Genomic DNA, 18,102 nt, shown 5'->3' with positions numbered 1-18,102 from the left:
GTAGAACAATGTCAGGAGACCCCTATCTCACACCCACAAAGTTCCTCATTAATTTGATCCCTCCCCTCCATCTGGTCTCCAAAAAGGCATCTGGTTATTATTCCCAAGACAGGAAAAGCCCAGACTAATGGAAAATATCTTGAACACAGGGGAATACTTTTTTTTTTGTACCAAGATCGAACTCACAACCTCGCACTTGCCAGGCTAGTGCTTATGCCGCTGAGCTAAATCCCTGGCCCAAAGGAATACTTCTTTAAACCAGAATTCCTCCACAATGCTCAGACCAACAGTATACAGTTTACTTACTAGAGCCAAAACTCCCCATGTATTTTTAACATGTCAAACTTCCTTAAAGCAAGAAAGCAAAGCTAAAATAATGCCTGGAGCAATTAGAGAACTGGGACAAAGAGGCTTTCCAAGTGACTGTTAGAACCTTGTAAAGAACAGTCCTTGTAATATGTTTCTATATTCATCATCAGCCAGAAACGATGGTACAAAAATTCTATCAGCACTAGGACCTGTCTTTTTGTTGCTAAAATAAATCCAGACAATGGCAATGGGCTTAGTGTAGGCCCTTGAATTATCTGTGAATTAAAATTTTTTAGCATTCAGCACCAACAGGCCTGAGAGAAGTGAAAACGTAAGTTGCTATAGTAACTTGCACATTTACCCTAAAATGGCAAGGGTGGGGGTAGGGAAGTAGGGCAATATTTCTGCTTAACTAGTTCTATTCCTTAGTTGCTTCTCATCTAACACAGCATCTTTCTCCTTCCCTATCCCAACAGGAGCAAAGTGCAGGGTAAGAAGGCCAGGTAAGCCTTTCAAAAAAGCAGAGGATAGGAAAGGTCTAAATAGAGGGAAGAGGAACCTAAGAAAAAAGCCAAACCCAGATCTCGCCAGTCTCATGAGTAAGATGGAACTACCCTCAGGGAAAGCAGCAGTGATCGAGGGCACCAGTGCTAAGAAACTGTTGCTGGGTTACTACAAATCAGAAATTGCCATTTTCGCCTAGTGGTTTAAGGGCAACTAATGGAACACTTGGGAACACATTAACAGCTGGGGGGGGGGGGCGGGCGGCAATTGTGGTGGGGAAGGAGGAATACTCTAGCATGAGGAAAATCTGAGGCCCCGAACCAGAGGCATTCCTTCCTGGTTAGAAACTATGAACGTGACTATAGGATGCACTAAAATACAGGAGAGCGGCCAAGGGATTCCATTTCAGAATAAGCTGTTCTTGCTCACAGGGAAACATAGCTTTTTGACATCTGGCTGTGTGATGGCTACTAATCCAAGAAGCTAAGGGCAACTGGTCTGAGCTGGTGTGCACAGTGCCAGAGCTCATTATCAGCTCTTTCAGCTGCAGTGCCAACAGCAAAGGTGGGAAGCAGGCTAAGCAAAAAGCATTTGGAATTAGGTGCTGCTCTATTTTTCTGCAGCTGTTCATGTCTGCACAGGGATAATGCAGGGCATTACTAACAATTTTAACCATCTGGTATTAAGGTCTCAGCATTCACAAAGATAATAGAAAGGGGGTCAAAAAACAGAAGTGTTTTTCTTCTCTTTTTTGGTGTTTTGAGACAGGGTCTTGCTATGCAGTTCAGGCTGTCCTTGAAATTACTACGTGGCCCAGGCTGCCCCAAGGGCTGGGGTTACAGGTGTGGCTTCAAACACTAACTTCTAAGTACCCCACTGCACCATCCGGGGGCAAGCCTGTGCTCCCATGGGAACTATTCAAATGGAGGGGGAACTTCAATCCAGCAGGAGGATAGGCTCAGTCTCTAATTTGAGCTCGTGTTTTTAGAAACAGGCAGTGGCTGCAAATTGTACCCTGGTGCTTCCTTATATCTTTACTTTTCCATTCTACAGGGAGCAGAGAAAGACACATGGCAGCATTCAAGGTGGCTGTAGAAATCAAGAACCACCAAGACTAGGAAGAACAGCTCTCAGAACAAGCCTGGCATACGGAGTGTGAATGAGCACTTGCAGGTGCGGTCCCAAGCCTCCAGGAATACTGCAAGTACTTACACATGCTGCGCAGCGTGCATAAACTTACTGTGGGTGGTCCTTACACAATTAATTAAAGTCTGCCAGATGTGGTAGTAGATGCCTGTAATCCGGAGCTAGGCAAACACCCCCCCCACACACACACACACAGAAGGAGAGCGAGAGCAGCCCAAGGAGGGAAATATGAGAACAGAGATACTGTTCTCTTACCATTTCCTACCACAGCCCAGAAAACCATTCAGCCTCGCTGGAAGGCTCCACAACCCTCATGGTCAGTCTTCCAGGACTGGGTCTTATTTACTTCCTAGCCCTCTGTTCTTGTTCCTGACAACCATTAGTATGTTTATCTGCATATTTTATCATTTAGAGAATGTGACTGGGTTTTTTTTGGTAGTAGGAATTGAACTCACAACCTTGTGCTTCCAGGCAGGCGCTTATGCTGCTGAGCTATGTCCCTGGCTCCTGTGTGTTATTTACAACAACTTTCCACTTTTCTTGAGGACAAACCTCTGGGAAATGGAACAATACAGATTTAGTTCATTTATGACCTCATAAAACCCACCATTTGCTGGCATTTGAAGAAGCCAAAGTAAAGGCTCTACTTACTGGTACTGTGACATCATCATAAAAACTCCAGGCTAAGGCCCATCTCATTGTCCGACCTTGACAGAACTCAGTGAAGGTGACTTTAGGAACCTGAAACCAACAAATACAGTATCTCATTAAACTGAAGTCAGGCTGATATTTCTGGCCACTAGCTCCTGTTAAATTTTTCCTCCTACAAAACTTTAAAGAGAATTTATAAATCTAACTCGAAAGTTCAAACAGCAAAAATACTCCAAACTGCTCTTTAGGGAATCATTTGTAAAATGATTCAACTTGTTTTTGTCTTCCTTTTTAATAAAGAGAGCCAACCAAAGCCTGGATAAACACAGTTATGGAATCTATCACATTTTAGGAAAGAAAAAGGAACCACACTTTGTTGCTTTTACAATCTTACCAAAAATAGTGTTTGGTAAACAGGGTAAGTAGAATGTCTAAAAAAAAAAAAACAGTGATCGGAAACTTGGTTTCTGCTCAATGATAAGAGAACCTGAGAGACAGACAGACAGGCAGAGAGACAGAGACAGACACAAGGCTGGGGATATAGCTCAGTGGCATAGCACCTGCCTGGCAAGAGCAAGATCCTGAGTTCAATTCCTAGTATGAGAGAGAGAGAGAGAGAGAGAGAAAGAGAGAGAGAGAGAGAGAAAGACAGAGAGAGAGAGAGAGAGAGACAGAGACAGAGAGAGAGACAGACAGAAGGGGGAGGGGGAGGGGGAGGGGGAGGGAGAGGGAGAGGGAGAGGGAGAGGGAGAGGGAGAGGGAGAGGGAGAGGGAGAGGGAGAGGGAGAGGGAGAGAAACTTGATTTCTTCCACTGATCCTCTCCACTGAAAGGCACTGCCTACTCGTGCCAAATACCACACATTGGGAGGGGAGTGGTATACAGGGAGGATTTATTTTCAATTTGTCTTTTAAAACAAGATCATGGGGGCTGGGGATTTAGCTCAGCGGCATAAGCGCCTGCCTTGCAAGCAGGCAGTCGTGAGTTTGATCCCTGGTACCGATAAAAAGGAAAAAGACAAAAAAAAAAAAAAACAAAACAACAAGATCATGGAACAATTGCAGTTGTGAGTTCAATCCCTGGTACCAAAAAACAAAAAACAAAAAAAACCATTTAAAGATCATAGAGCAAATGGTACAGAGAATTAGCTAGCAGACTACAGCAGTATTGCGTTTCTAACTGATTTTAAACTAGCTGTGTGGCCTAGAGCAAGACCTTTAACCTCTCTGGTGTTCAGTTTCTGTACTTATGAAAAGTCAGATGTGAGGTCTGTGCTGACATCACAGTTCTGGGAGTTGTTCTGGTTTTTTTTTGTCTTTTTCATTTTTATCAGTACCAGGAATCAAACTCACGACGGCCTGCTTGCAAGGCAGGTGCTTATGCCGCTGAGCTAAATCCCCAGCCCCGAGTTCTGTTTTGTTTTTGTTTTTTTGACAGAAGGTCTTACTATGGTATGTAGTTCAGATTGGCCTTCAACTCTGTAACCCAGGCTGGCTTGAAACTCACAGAAATCTTCCTGACTTGGCCTCCCACCTACTGGGATTACAGATGTGTGCCATCACATCTGGCTGACTTCATAATTTTTGATTTCTAGTTTACAATTTTTATATGTCTTAATAACATATAAAAATCCCTCTTAGCCCTAAAGTTACAGGTTTATTTGTTTGAGACAGGGTTTCTCTATGGTATGTAGGTTAGGCTGCCCTCAAACTCAAGGCAATTTTCCTGCCTCAGCCGTCTAAGTGCTGAGATCACAAGCATGTGTCACCAAGTCTAGCCACAAAATTATTTATTTATTTATTGCATGTGGGTGAGATGCTGGGAGTCGAACCCAGATCCTCCAACACAGAATTTTTTAAAAAAGAAAAATAGTACAAAAATGAAAACCATTATATTCAGAATTCTGAGTACTCAAATTGTTATCATACTAGCTAGGCATGGTTCACATGCCTGTAATTCTAGCACTCAGGTGGCTAAGGTGGGAGGGTTGCACAGTGAATTCAAGGCTAGCTTGAACTACATAGCGAAACCCTGTCTCAAAAAACAAAAACAAAACAAAGAAACACAAAAAGCAAAAATAAGTTACCATGACAGCAATAAGGACCAAGTCTTACCCCCTGAATGCGAAGCTCTTCCTTCAGAGGAGCCAGGCTACATTTCTTTCCCAGCATGCAACTGTACCACCTGGGAAAGAAATCAGGCAAGTGAATCCATTATGTGGCGACAGTTCAAAAACAGCTTTATTCAGTCAGCTAGACATAGTGGTCTAGCTATGGCTGAGGTCAGAGTATCAATCTGTGGCTGAGGTCAGAGTATCAAATTCAAGCCCAGCCCCTTTTGCAATTTAGTGATACCCTCTCTTAAATAAGTTTAAATTAGTATCACTCAAGTGAACAAAATGAGAACAGTAGCAAAAAAATACTGAGTTAAATCACAAGAGATAATAACAAGAACTGTATATAATGTCTTTAGACAAAGACTGAATATAGTAATAGAAAATAAGCCCAAAGCAATTTAAAAGAACAAAATTCCATTTAGCCTGGCCAATCCTCTAGGGCTGCAAATATTTGGAAAAAGAATAAAAGAGACAGGTCTTACCTGTCATCCTCAGAATGAGGGCCATTTAGCTTTAGGATAGAAGTTAGTTAATAAATGACAACTACCACCACAAAAAAATGTACAAGCATTTCCTGTACCTTACTAAAAGAATCTGTAAAAATCTGCCTGTACTGGTATTGTGTCCTGACTTGCAAATGATTTTATTATACTTTGAAGTGATAATGAAATCAACTTATCCTAAAGTAAATACAAATCCAGAAAAATGAGTGTGGAGAAGATGAGTTGATCTGCTAGAAGTTAAAGGAACAAAATCTCCTCCTCCAGATTATTTTAAAGTTTGCAAAATGTAAACTTTACATAGGGATTCTGTTTCAACTAGTGAAGGATTAAGCTGTTCAGGAATCACCCTTGTACCATAAACGACTAGGAAAGATAATAAAACATATGAAACAACCATTTTTCAGACAGTGAGCAACTGGTAGCATAGAACTGTATTCTCAGCGCAAAACAAACAAGGTGACTCCTACAATTCCAAAATTTACTACTTAAAGAAAATTTCCAGCCTTTCCAGTGCAGAGAAAAGAAGCTCAAACACTGCTCTGAAGTCCTCCTAAGTTGATGAGAATTAGGTCAGAATTTTTAAAAAGCTGAGGCACGGGGCTGGGGATTTAGCTCAGCGGCATAAGTGCCTGCCTTGCAAACAGGTAGTCGTGAGTTCGATCCCTGGTACCGATGAAAAGGAAAAAGACAAAAAAAAAAAAAAAAAAAACCATGAGACAAGGTTTTCCTATTATATAGCCCAGGCTGGTTTCATACTAGAGATCTTCCTGCCTCAGCCTCTCAATTGCTGAGATTAGTCATATACCACTGTGCTCAATTTAAAAAAAATTAACTAAAAAAAAAAAGCCTGGGAGGCTAAGGAAGGAGGCTTGTTAGTTTGAGCCCAGCCCATACAATTTAGCAACTTAATGATAATAATAATAATAAAAATAATAAACTCAATAATAAATAATAATAATAAATATAAATAATAAACTCAAAATAATAAACTAAAAAAAAGAGGGCCTGGGAATGTAGCTCAGTGTGAAGGTCCCGGGTTCAATCAGTGGTGGGGAGGGAAGGAGGGCGGGGGAGAGAGAGGGAGAAGGGACAGCATCACAGATCCTACAGACATTAAAAGAATAAAAAGAAAATACACACTTTTACCAGTAAGTTCTACAACTAAATGAAACAAATTATTTTGAAAAATATTATCAAACTTATGTAGAAAGAAATAGGTTAATAGTTCTATGTTAATTAAATTTTTATTAAAAGCCTTTCCAGACCAATTTCATTGGTAAGTTCTGGTAAACATTTAGGGGAGGAATAAAACTGAGTCTATATAAATTAGCCCCAAAACTTTATAAGAAGAACAAATACTTTCTAATTCATTCTATAGACTAACATTACTCTGCCAAAGACACTAAAAACCTTAAGGCCTAGCAGTCTTCAGGAACACAGATATAAAATCCTTAAAGGGAGAAAGGAAGGAAAGACAATAGTGAAGGGTACAGTTTCACGAAGAACAAGTTTTAGTGACGTACGACATGGTAAGGTTGACTATAGTTAGCAATAATGCATTCCAAAACTGAACCAGTGGAAGTTGGCAGGATAGCTCTGTGGTTAAGTGGTAGAACATGTGCCTAAGCATAGGCAATACCTTGGGTTCAATCCCCAGTTCTGAGAACAAAACAAAACATAAAGGACCAAGCATGGTAGCATGAATCTATAACTCCACTAATTAGTGAGGCTGAGGCAGGAAGATCTTATGAGCCCAGAAGTCTGGGACCATCCTGGGCATATATAGAGATCACTTTGTTGATTCTTGCTTGAGTTAATTAACATCTTTCCTCTTAAGCTAACATTCCTGAAATTGGCTATACATATGCAAAAGATTGAATCTAAACTCATATCTCTCACCATAAATTAAACTAAAATCAAAACGGCTCAGAGATCTAAATGTTAAAACAATCTGCTGGAAGATAAAATAGGTAAAACTCTTAATTACATAGGAGTAGGCAAAGACTTTCTGAACAGAACACCAATTCTACAAGAAACAACGCAAACCATCAACAAAAAGGATATCAAATTAAATCACACAGCAAAGGAACCAACCAACAGAGTGAAAAGACAGTATACATGATGGGAAAAAGTTTTGTCAGCTATTCCTTGGACAGAGGCTAATATCTAGACTAAATAAAGAACTCAAAAGAATTAACCCCTCCCCCAAATAAAGGAACCAATCAAAAAATAAGCAACTGAAATGAATAGACACTTTTCAGAACAAATACAAATGGCCAAAAAAACACAAGAAAAATGCTCAGTATTTCTGGCCATTAAGGAAAGATAAATTATGCCTGGCATGGTGGTGCATTCCTGTAATCCCAGCACTTGGGAGGCTGAGGTAGGAAGATTGCCATGAGTTTGAAGACAGCCCAGGCTATATAAGTGAGTTCAAAGTCAGCTTGTATAAGACCCTGTTTCAGAAACAAACCAAAAAAAAAAAAAAAAAAAAGAAAGGTAAATTAAAACATTGAGATTCCATATTATCCCAGAAAGAATGGCTGTATCTTATTCAATAAATCAAATAATAAAAATGCTGGCAAAGCTGTGAAGAAAAAGGAACCCTTATATATTGTTGGTAGAAATGTAAACTAGCACAGCTACTATGGAAATTTATATTAAGAGTCCTCAAAAAGCTAAAACTAGAAATTCTATCCAACCTAGCTACTTCTTTTTTTTTTCCCAAAGAGTTAAAAACACCATATTACACTGATCCATGCATACCCATGTATTCACAGCAGCACAATTAGGCCAAATACTACAAGTGGCCTACATGTCCATCATGAATGGATTTTTTAAAATGGATGTAGTGCTACTGTGCCATAAAGGATAAATCTGAGTCATCAGTAGGAAAGTAGATGCATCTCAAGACTATAATGCTAAGTGACATAAATCAGACACACAAGCTTAAATATTGCATGGTTTCGCTTTTATAAGAAATCCAAAATAAAATAAAGAGCAGGCCAAGGGTACAACTCAGCAGGCCAGTGGCACAGCACCTGCCTGGTAAGATCCTGAGTTAGATTCCTGGTATTAAAAAGAGGAAGTAGTAAAATAAAAAAGCAGACAATGGAGCTGCACATAGTGGTGCACAACTGTAATTCCAGGATTCAGGAAGCTGAGACAGGAGGACTGCCGCAAATTCAATTCCTGCAGGGGCTACACAGTGAGTTCGGGGAAAGCCTGAACTGCAAAGCAGATCTTATCTCAAAGAAAACCCAAAAAACAAAAAAACCCAAAGGGGTAGGGAATTCAGCTCTGCTATTCGAGCACTTGCTTGATAAACTCAAGGTCATGAATTCAATCCCACAAAAAAACAAACCAAAACAAACAGGTAACGGGAAGCAGGGATTAGATCTTCTGCAAATGGGAAGGGGATCAAGTACTGGAAGGAGGGGAAAGGGAATTAAAATGGGAAAACTGAATTAAAATGTTATATACAGGTAGGTACCAATTTCCCTGAGGAATATAATATTTATGTACTATAAGCATAGTAATAAAGATCACAGCCACCAGAGGCCAAGAAATGATCTTTAAAAAATGAAGTACATAAAGGAAACCAGATATTTAGGTAAGGCTAGTAATAGTTAAATACGTCACTGACGTGTGCTATAAACTTAAGGGTTTTTTTAAATCTAATCTCAAAACTGAACCGCAATGCAGTTTTTTAATGATTTAATTTAATCAAGATGCTCACTGTTTTGTCCAAGTTACATTTCTTTCTGAAAAAACAGAAGTCACTGGGTATGGTAAGATTCCTGTTTTAGCTTCGTGTTTAACAGTGCTTACCTACTAGATCCTTGCTACTCTCAGCAGGCATCTTGTGACAACTCATCAAAATGCAAGTAGGAAAAGGAGCAAAAAGCAGTCCTCATTCCCCAAGAGACTCTGAACCCATTACGCTATTTTAATAATGAGAGGAGTCATTACAGTGTTTAGGAATTCCTCTGAGATGGTAGGTTTCAAGAAAAATTATTTTGAAATAATTTCAAACCTACAAGAAGAGTTCTTAGTGCCAAAGACTCCAGGATATGCTTCACCCAGATGCACCAATTAACATGTTCCACCATTTACTTGTTTACGTGTTTCTTAAACTGAGTGCTAACTACAGGTATCACCTCACTCCAGCAGCCCTAATGCTTTGGCATGTACATTTTACAGGCAAGGGTGTTCTTTTGATAACCACAGAATAACTGGGAAACTGAAAAAACGTAATATTCATATACTCCATATTCAGATTACCTCTATGTTTCACCCTGATGCAAGATCCAATCTAGGATAGTGCAATTCAATAGGCATATTTGTCTCTTTCGTCTCCCTCAACCTGGTATAGTTCTTTGTGCCTTTAGTTTTATTTTTTGAGACAGGGTCTCACTATAATTCAAGCTACCCTTGAACTGACTGTGCAGTCCAGGAGGACTTCAAACAGCAATCCTCCTGCCTCAGCCTCCCAAATCCTGGGATTACAGATGTGTGCCACCACTCCTAGCTTTTCTGTCTTTCTTTCCTTTCATAACTCCCGCCCCCCCACCCCCCAGGGTCTCCATAGCAGTTTGAGCTGTCCTCGAACTCACTTTGTAGCCCAAGCTGGTCTCAAACTCACAATGATCCTCCTGCCTCAGCCTCCTGAGTGCTGTAATCCCATTACAGGTGTGTGCTACCATGCCTGGTATGCCTCTAATATTTTTGAAGAATAGTTTTTGCAATTTCCCTCACTTTGGTCGATGTGAAGTTTCTACAGTCAGATCTTGAGCACAAAATTTTGCCATTAGTAACACAAAAGTCCTATTGTATCTTCAAGGTATAGCATATCAGAAGAGGATCACCTGGGCAGGTGGTAACTACATGGATTCTCCACCCTAAATTTGCCACAGTTCCCTTTTTGATTGTATATAATCTGAAGAGAGATACTTTGAAATTATGTAAATATTTTATTCTCTTTTTGTGTGTGTGCTGGGTATCAGATTCAGGACTCCCAAATGCTAAGCATTTACTCTACCACTGAGTTATTCCTCCAGTCAATATCCTGTTCCTTCAGTTTTCCATTGTTGATTCTTCCACAAATTAAAATGATGACTGCAACATGAAGATCTGTTTTCTATCTTTATGCTTTCTGGATTTATTCATTGTCATGCTACACTACAAGGAAAAAATTTTACTATATCTTCCTATATAATTTCATTCATTTTAGTCAATGGCTTACAAATTTTTTTCTTTTAAACAATGTCTCTTGCTGACCTTGAAATCACTATGTAGCCCAGGCTGGTCTCAAACTCCTGGTAACCTCCTCCCTCAGCCTCCCAAGTGTGGGGTTACAGCACACCACAACCGATCACTTTTCATTTTGAAACTCATATTGCCTCAGATTTGGCTTCAACTAGATTTCACGTCCTTCTGACATGTCATTTTCTGAGCAATTCCTTACTTTCTCATACTATGGGATATACCAACCTGATCTTATATTTATACTGACCCAGCTAGGGAATTAACTATGTCTCCAAAGAACACTATAAAAATTTTTAAGCCAAATCTTAAATTGAAATGTAATATAAGTGGCCATGACCTACTACAAAAACTTTGTTGTCCACAAAATAATTAAATTGGAGCTGGGAATTTAGCTCAGTGGCATAAGCACCTATCTGGGAAGTGTGAGATCGTGAGTTCAATCCCCAGCACCAAAAAAATTAAATAAATAAATAAATAATCAGAATAAATGCTCCTATATATTCACTAGAATCACTTCTTGCCTCTTGGCTAAAATTAAGCGTAGATATTCATCAAAGCAGGTCAAATATCTTCTTGATCTCAAAATTTACCACTGATAGTGACATAAAACCCAAATATAGATGGCTTAAAAAAAACCTTTCATGTTCTTCTTATTATTAATTATTCACAGACATTTTTACATCATAAGAAACACTACATTGTTAAGGACTTCTCTAAAGTAGTGGAACAAAGCTTTTAAGTCCTTATTATTCTTTTTCAGGCTGCCTGACGTATTCAATACATGCTTGTTGCTCTTAACTCTCTTCTTTGACCATCTACAAAAGAACAAATCAGTGACGACCTCCTGCACATACAAATACACAAATGTGGATACAAGCAAGCTCACCATGGCTAAAGCCACTGGATCTAACCTTTTATCCCAAAGATCTTAGAGGAAACCACAATGGAAGTTAACTGTCTAACACAGGAGTTAAAGTAAGCATGCTACTTAAGTTAAGATGATGAAAAACATATAACCTAACTCACAAATAAATAAATAAAATAGCCCCTTATTTTTCGGGTACTTTTCCATCTTTTTCAGACTTTGTGGTTTTTTTGTTTCGTTTTGTTTTTTTGTAGCAGGAATCAAACTCATGACTTCACACTTGCCAGGCAGGTGCTGTGCTGCTGAGCTATATCCCTGGCCCTTTTTCATACTTTAGAGTGAAGGAAAAATCAAAATAGCATTTTCCCCCTGTGGAGCTCACAACTGGGAATTCCTTCTTCATGTTTTAATTGCAAAACACCATACTAACTGAAAAACAAGCTGGTATACACCATCTGTCTCCCAATTTCTCTATCTTTCTATCTGTGTAGGGAGTCTAGGGCTGTATTTTTTTATAATAATACAAAAAAAATTGATAACTTTGGATTCCAGTCAATGATGAAACCAGAGGTCAAAGATAGACTTCCTTAATAGTCTTAACCAGATAGCCATTCAGTAAGAAATAAAACAGCCCTTGTCTTTTTGAGACAGGGTCTCTCCATGCTGGCCAGCTTACTTTGTAGCCCACATTAGTCTCAAACTTGCAATGACCCTCCTTCCTCAGCCTCCCAAGTGCTTGGATTATAAGCATGTGCCACCATGTCTGGCTTGGGCCATTTTTTTTAATTTTATTTTATTTGGTACTGGGGATTGACCTCATGACCTCGCCACTTGCTAGGCAGGTACTTACGCCACTGAGCTAGATCCCTAGCCCTTGGCCAATTTTTTATAATACTGAAAATGAAGTCTAAACATACAATAATAAAGAATTAGTTAATTTCTCGGTGTGGTGACACACACCAGTAATCTCAGCATGTTGCAAGGATGAAGCAGGAGAACTACAAGTTTTGGCCAAGCCTGAGCAATTTTATGAGACCTTATCTTTAAAAAAAAAAAAAAAAAAAGGTAGAGGATGGTACGGATATGGTAGCGCAATACAAAAACCCTGCTTTCACTCTCTATGGACTTTTGCCAGGCTATTTTAAAGGATTGCCATGTATACCATTACACATACCTATTCACACATACATGGAATTTTTAAAAATAAAGTTAAATCAAAGCAAAAGGAAAAAAAATTTTTGTAATAGTTACACAAATCATAAAAGGGAAGAACTAATTAAAAGTGATACTCAAAATAAACTAGCGCCTATATTATAGTGCTGGGATCAATGCTGTCTCTGTTTTCTACTCTTCTGTATATATGACATTATTTCAGAGATAGAAAATTATAAATAACAGTAACATCATCTAACACTTTCACAGCACATTCTAATCTGTATGTTAGTGAAACTGATGTTACAAAATTTCAATTAACTCTTCTAATATGAAAGATATTATCACAAACTTATAAAGAACGAAAATGAGTATTTTACCTTTTTATAAAGGCACATAAAAGGTCACAGTAGAACTGAATATTCTTTCAGCTAGATAATTAACTAAGTGCTATAATTTTTCTCTACAACCATTAGTTACCACACCCCATTACTAAACAGGCACCTAGTTTAAAGCAGAAAGAGGGAGAAGGTAAGTTCTACCTTAAAAAAAATCAAAGTACCTTAATACTTCCTCTTTACATAAAGGCATTTAAATCTACTAAATTCCTAGAACGGTCAAGAGTTAAAATGATCCTATTTAACATTCATCATCATTATTAATTATGTCAAATATACAGTCACTTAATTCTGTGTCACTTAATTCCTTTGAGGTGTGAGGTAGCTACTGTTATGCATTTTACCAATAAGAAATGAAAATTTCAAATCTAAATCAAAGAATCACATTCCAGAAGCCCAGATTAAATCTGTTGTCTACCCCCAAATATGTAGATTTTACCCAAATCAAAGATGTATCCTAACAAGGGGTGGGGAACAGAAAGGAAAATGCAAAAAAAAAAAAAAAAAAAGAAAAAGCTGATGAAAACATGAAGTTGGTGCTTTGTAAACTACAGATTCTTTGGCTTCTGGAAAAGTCATGGGTTAATTTTATGCTCTTCCTGAAGAACATCCACTATGGACCTAATAAAGAATAATAAGCCAAGAGAAGTTTGATACAGAAAGTCTAATAATTTACACCCAGGACAGATGTGTGAGTCTCTAAAAAGAGAATGCTATTAGGACAGCTCAAATCATAGGCATAAAAAATATTAAAGGTGACACACACTTGTACATCTTCATAAACAATAAAACGTCTGTCTACTTTCTACTGTACTGTAGACGCCGGACTAGAGCTCAAGAGATCCAGGTTCTAGGTCCTTAACTGGTAAAAATAAAGAGGTTGGATCTTTACCTACTAGCTGAAAAATTCAAGATACAAAAGCAAAGTGCAACTGCTGCTGAGCGTGATTTATGTGAGCCATACATCTTAAAGGGGTGGAGAGGCACCTTGAGTGCCATCTTGAGATCAGCCTAATGCATTTTACTTCACCCATTAATGTTACAAAATCTGCTTAGTTTCTATACTTCTTCAGGGACAACAAGAAAAACATTACAAAGGGACAAGAAACACATGCTAAGGATAAAATACTTGTTTTTAGTCTTTTTATTTATTTTTTGTTTTGTTTTGAGACAGGATCTAGCTATATTCCAGGCTGGTGTTGAACTCACAGGGATCCTCTAGCCCTACCTTTTGCATGCTAGGATTACAGCTATGTATCACCACAGCTTAATTTCTTATTTTCTTTGACTTTGACAATATGCAACTTTTACAGCATTCTAAAACTTAAAGTCACACATGATGACGCCAACTATAAAAATATGAAGACATGAACTAGTAATATGAACAAATATAAGTGGTCACAGTAGGGTATGAAATGGAAAACAGTACTTGTAAGCTATAATCTTTCACAAAACATTACTCTCTTTTCAATAAAAATCACTTCATTTATTCTTCTATTCTCTCTCAATCTGTCTGAGTCCTAACAGAGCAGACAGCTGAACCCTGTTTGTAAATAAATCATAACTGGATAATGTTTCCTCTAAATGATGCAAGCTTGAAATGGGTTACTGTACACAGATATGATGGGCTCTTGAAATTTATTCTTCCCAGCAAACTTAGGCCTTTTATTCATTTTGGTGGCCAACACAGAGCCAAGTGCAGACCAATCTGGAACAGACTGAATCAACTTCTACCCTTCAGCATGATGTTCTTTTCTTTTCTTTTTTCTCTCCTTTTTCCTTTTTCTTTCTTGGTGGGAGATATGTGATCAACCTTACACATGCTATTCAAATGCTCTACCATTGAACTACATCCCCAGCCCAGAATATTCCCTTAAAGTTCATTTTTGTAGTTCAAATGAAACTTTGGAAATAAAAGAAATTTACTATTTAAAAGCCTCCTAAAAACAACTTCAAAAATACTGTTGCCAAGGAGAAGATCTACAGTTCCCATTTTCCTGGTTGGCTCCAGTCCGCTCAAAGCCGACAGTAATGAAATGGCCACACTGTCTGTTTACTTTGCAGTGCTCTTTACTCATTTTAACTTCGATTTCTTCAGTAATCACAATTCCTTACGTTTGTTTATTCAACATACTGTAATGTATCTTTGGAGAAATTAAAGCAAAAATTAACCTTTGGTTTCAGCAATGTATAGCTTCTTTCTGAGAGGCAGGTCAAGAAAGAATCAAAGTGCTGGCATAAACATTAAAATAAATTCATATTAACAAATCAAAACACCTTTAATTTGGAAACTGGTTTTTTACAAAAATAAGCAGTTTTAAATACCTATGATCAGGGCTGTGGATTTAGCTCAGTGGCACAAGCACCTACCTGGCTGGTGTGAGGTCATGAGTTCAATCTCCAGTACTCACAAACAAATAAATAAATACCCATCTATCTATGTTCTAAAAGTAAAGGGAAAAAACTCTTTCCTGTCCAGCAATCCTACTTCTGGTATCCAGCAGAAATGAAAATAGGGTTCTGAAGAAATATTTCTTAAATGTTTTGTTTTTGAGTTTCACTATGGAGTTCAGGCTGCCCTTGAACTCACTGTGATCCTCTTCTTTCAGCCTCCTGAGTTCAGGAATTAAAGGCATGCACTACCATAGCTGGTGAATACTGAAATATCATGCTAAATGAAATAAGCTACTCATAAAAGGACAAATATTGTATGACTCCATATAAACATAGCACCTAGAGTAGTCAAATTCATAGATACAGAGTACAATGGTATGGCCAAAGGGAGCAAGGGAAGGAAGAACAATTATTTAATAATACAAAGTTACCATTTTACAAAATGAGTTATGCAGATTGGTTTTATACTAATGTGAGTATACTTAATACTACTGAATGATGACACTTAAAGAACTATTAAGATAGGGCTGGGAATAGGTTAGTGTTAAAAATGTGATCCCCATCACTAAAGAAAAATCAAAAAAAGCCTTCCCAAAAATAAATTATAGGGTTAGAAGTTCTTTTAGCTTTGAACTACCACATTATTCATGACATCAACAACATGTGGCAGGGTACAAAGTCCAGCAAGACAAGCAGCTCTTTTTGAGTACTCAGTGCCACTTAATGAAAGGTGTATTGTTTGAAATAATTAGTTTTTTTTTATAAAAGGAATAGCTTTAATCCTACACTGGAACTGGTTAGTGATCTTGGTTTCCCTTCATTATGTTCTTGACAGCTCAATGTCCTCACATCTGTCACTGTTTGGGAGACTGATTTCAAGAACATAAATTGCTTCAAGGACCAGGCAACAAATTAATTCTGGTTCACAGGACAGATTTGAACCCATCTGTTTTCTAATCAAAAGCCATATTTGAGTCAGTTTTGTTCCATTACAGGGCCAATGAGAGCAACACAATCATATGGTATTTTCATCCTTTCTCCCTGTGTAGTATAAATGAGTACAGGAAACACACATCAATGAAATGCCCAGGAACATCCTCAGAAACTGGTCTTTCCAGAATGCAGGATCCACTAGCTATTCAATCTTTATCTTTCTATTCTTCAGATTTCATTAATTGCTTTCCCTCTGAATTACAGTTTCTATAGGAATTACAGAGAGGACAAATATTACTATATTACAGCAACCAACCCACCTTAATCTTTTTTTAAGTTGCAAACTGTCGTGGATGATTCTTTTAACAAACTCTAATTCACCTCCTTCTGCCATGATTTCTGTGATACCTCCTGTATTTACAGAACTAGGTGGAGGTCTTCGAGAATTCCTAGAGTTTACTCCCTGAAAAACAACAACAAAAACCCTAGTGAAAAATATTTACATCTTAAGAACCAAATCTTTGTAATCAGCTGTAAGAGAAAATGTTCAGATGTAGTTTTATTTCCCAATATTATGCTAGACTTAGGATTTAAAAATCACATATCCATGATATCTTAAACAACTGCATTCATGCAAATATTTCTTCCTGGAGATTTTATCTTCTGTCCTTGTAAATAAATATTAAAAATTTTCTGTGGTCACTCTAGTACATGCCTATATTCCCAGCACTCTGGGAGGCAGAGGTAGAAGAATTTCAAGCTCAATGCCAGCCTGGGCAACTTAGCAACTTGTGAGACTTTGTCTTACAATTTTAAAAATGGGGCCGGGAATTTAGCTCAGTGGTATAAGCACCTGCCTGGCAAGCACAAGGTCATGATTCAATCCCCAGTACAAAAAAAAATTTTTTTTTTAAAAACAAGAGGTTGAGGGCTGAGCGTGTAGCTCAATAACTAAGTACAAAGGCTCTGGATCCAATCATGAGTTCACAAAATAAATACATGAATTAAAATTTTAAAAGTCAACTGTTAATTTTTCTTCATATTTTTTTCTTCTTGATACTGGGAGTCAAACCCCCAATCTCACACTTACTAGGTAGGCACTGTGCTGCTGAGCTACATCCCCAGTCCTAATTCATGTTTTCTGCCTTAATCCCATGCACAGAAAATCTTAAATATTAAATAATTACTTATATTTTCCTCTAATACTTTTATGATTTTGCTTTTTACATTTAAATATTTAATCATTCTTACTTCATATCATACAAAAAAAAAATGAACTCAAAATGCACTAAAGACCTAAATGTAACAGTTAGAAATTATAAACCAGGCATGGTAGCAGTGGTATACACTTATAATCCCAGCACTCTAGGAGGCTGAGGCAAGAGGATCACAAATTCGAGTTTGGCCTGAGGAATACAGCAAGATGGTCTCAAAATAAAAAACGAAAGACTCTGGGATATAGCTCAGTACAAAGGTTCTGGGCTCAATTCCCAGTGCAAAGGGGGTGGGGTGGGGATTAAACTCTCAGAACACAACACAGAAGTAAATCTTCATTACTCTGGATTAGTGAATAGTTTCTTAGATACACCAAAAGCATAAGCTTCAATAACAAAAACCACAGGCTGTGCATGGTGGTACACAACTGTAATCCCAGCACTTGGGAGGCTGAGGCAAGAAGATTGCTGCAAGAGGCCAGCCTGAGTTACCAAGTGAGCTCAAAGACAGGCTGGGCTACATAGCAAGACTCTGTCTCAAAATGATAAATAAATACAAATAAAAACTAGAAAAACTGAATTAGATATCATCAAAATTAAAAATTTCTGAGTTGAGCAGGATATCATTAAGAAGGTGAAAAGACAACCAA

The 18,102-nt window shown here is 38.0% G+C and overlaps 1 protein-coding gene across 1 annotated transcript in view; it reads right to left on the bottom strand.

Annotated features, from left to right (window-relative positions):
- The window catches only part of Mettl16 (methyltransferase 16, RNA N6-adenosine), a 75,751-nt gene that overhangs the window by 13,992 nt on the left and 43,657 nt on the right, over positions 1-18,102 (bottom strand). The window contains exons 6-8 of the mRNA XM_003469674.5: positions 16,559-16,701; positions 4,724-4,793; positions 2,611-2,700 (exon numbers count right to left, since the gene is read on the bottom strand). Of these exons, the coding sequence (XP_003469722.2) occupies positions 2,611-2,700; positions 4,724-4,793; positions 16,559-16,701 (303 nt within the window). The remainder of the gene's footprint in view (positions 1-2,610; positions 2,701-4,723; positions 4,794-16,558; positions 16,702-18,102) is intronic.

Source organism: Cavia porcellus, unplaced genomic scaffold (genome assembly GCF_034190915.1).
Source record: "Cavia porcellus strain 051 isolate PalLab524CR breed Dunkin Hartley unplaced genomic scaffold, mCavPor4.1 scaffold_6, whole genome shotgun sequence".
In the NCBI taxonomy this organism is placed as follows: domain Eukaryota; kingdom Metazoa; phylum Chordata; class Mammalia; order Rodentia; family Caviidae; genus Cavia; species Cavia porcellus.
The sequence above is the reverse complement of the archived record's forward strand: the minus strand, read 5'-3'. Positions and strand labels throughout refer to the sequence as shown.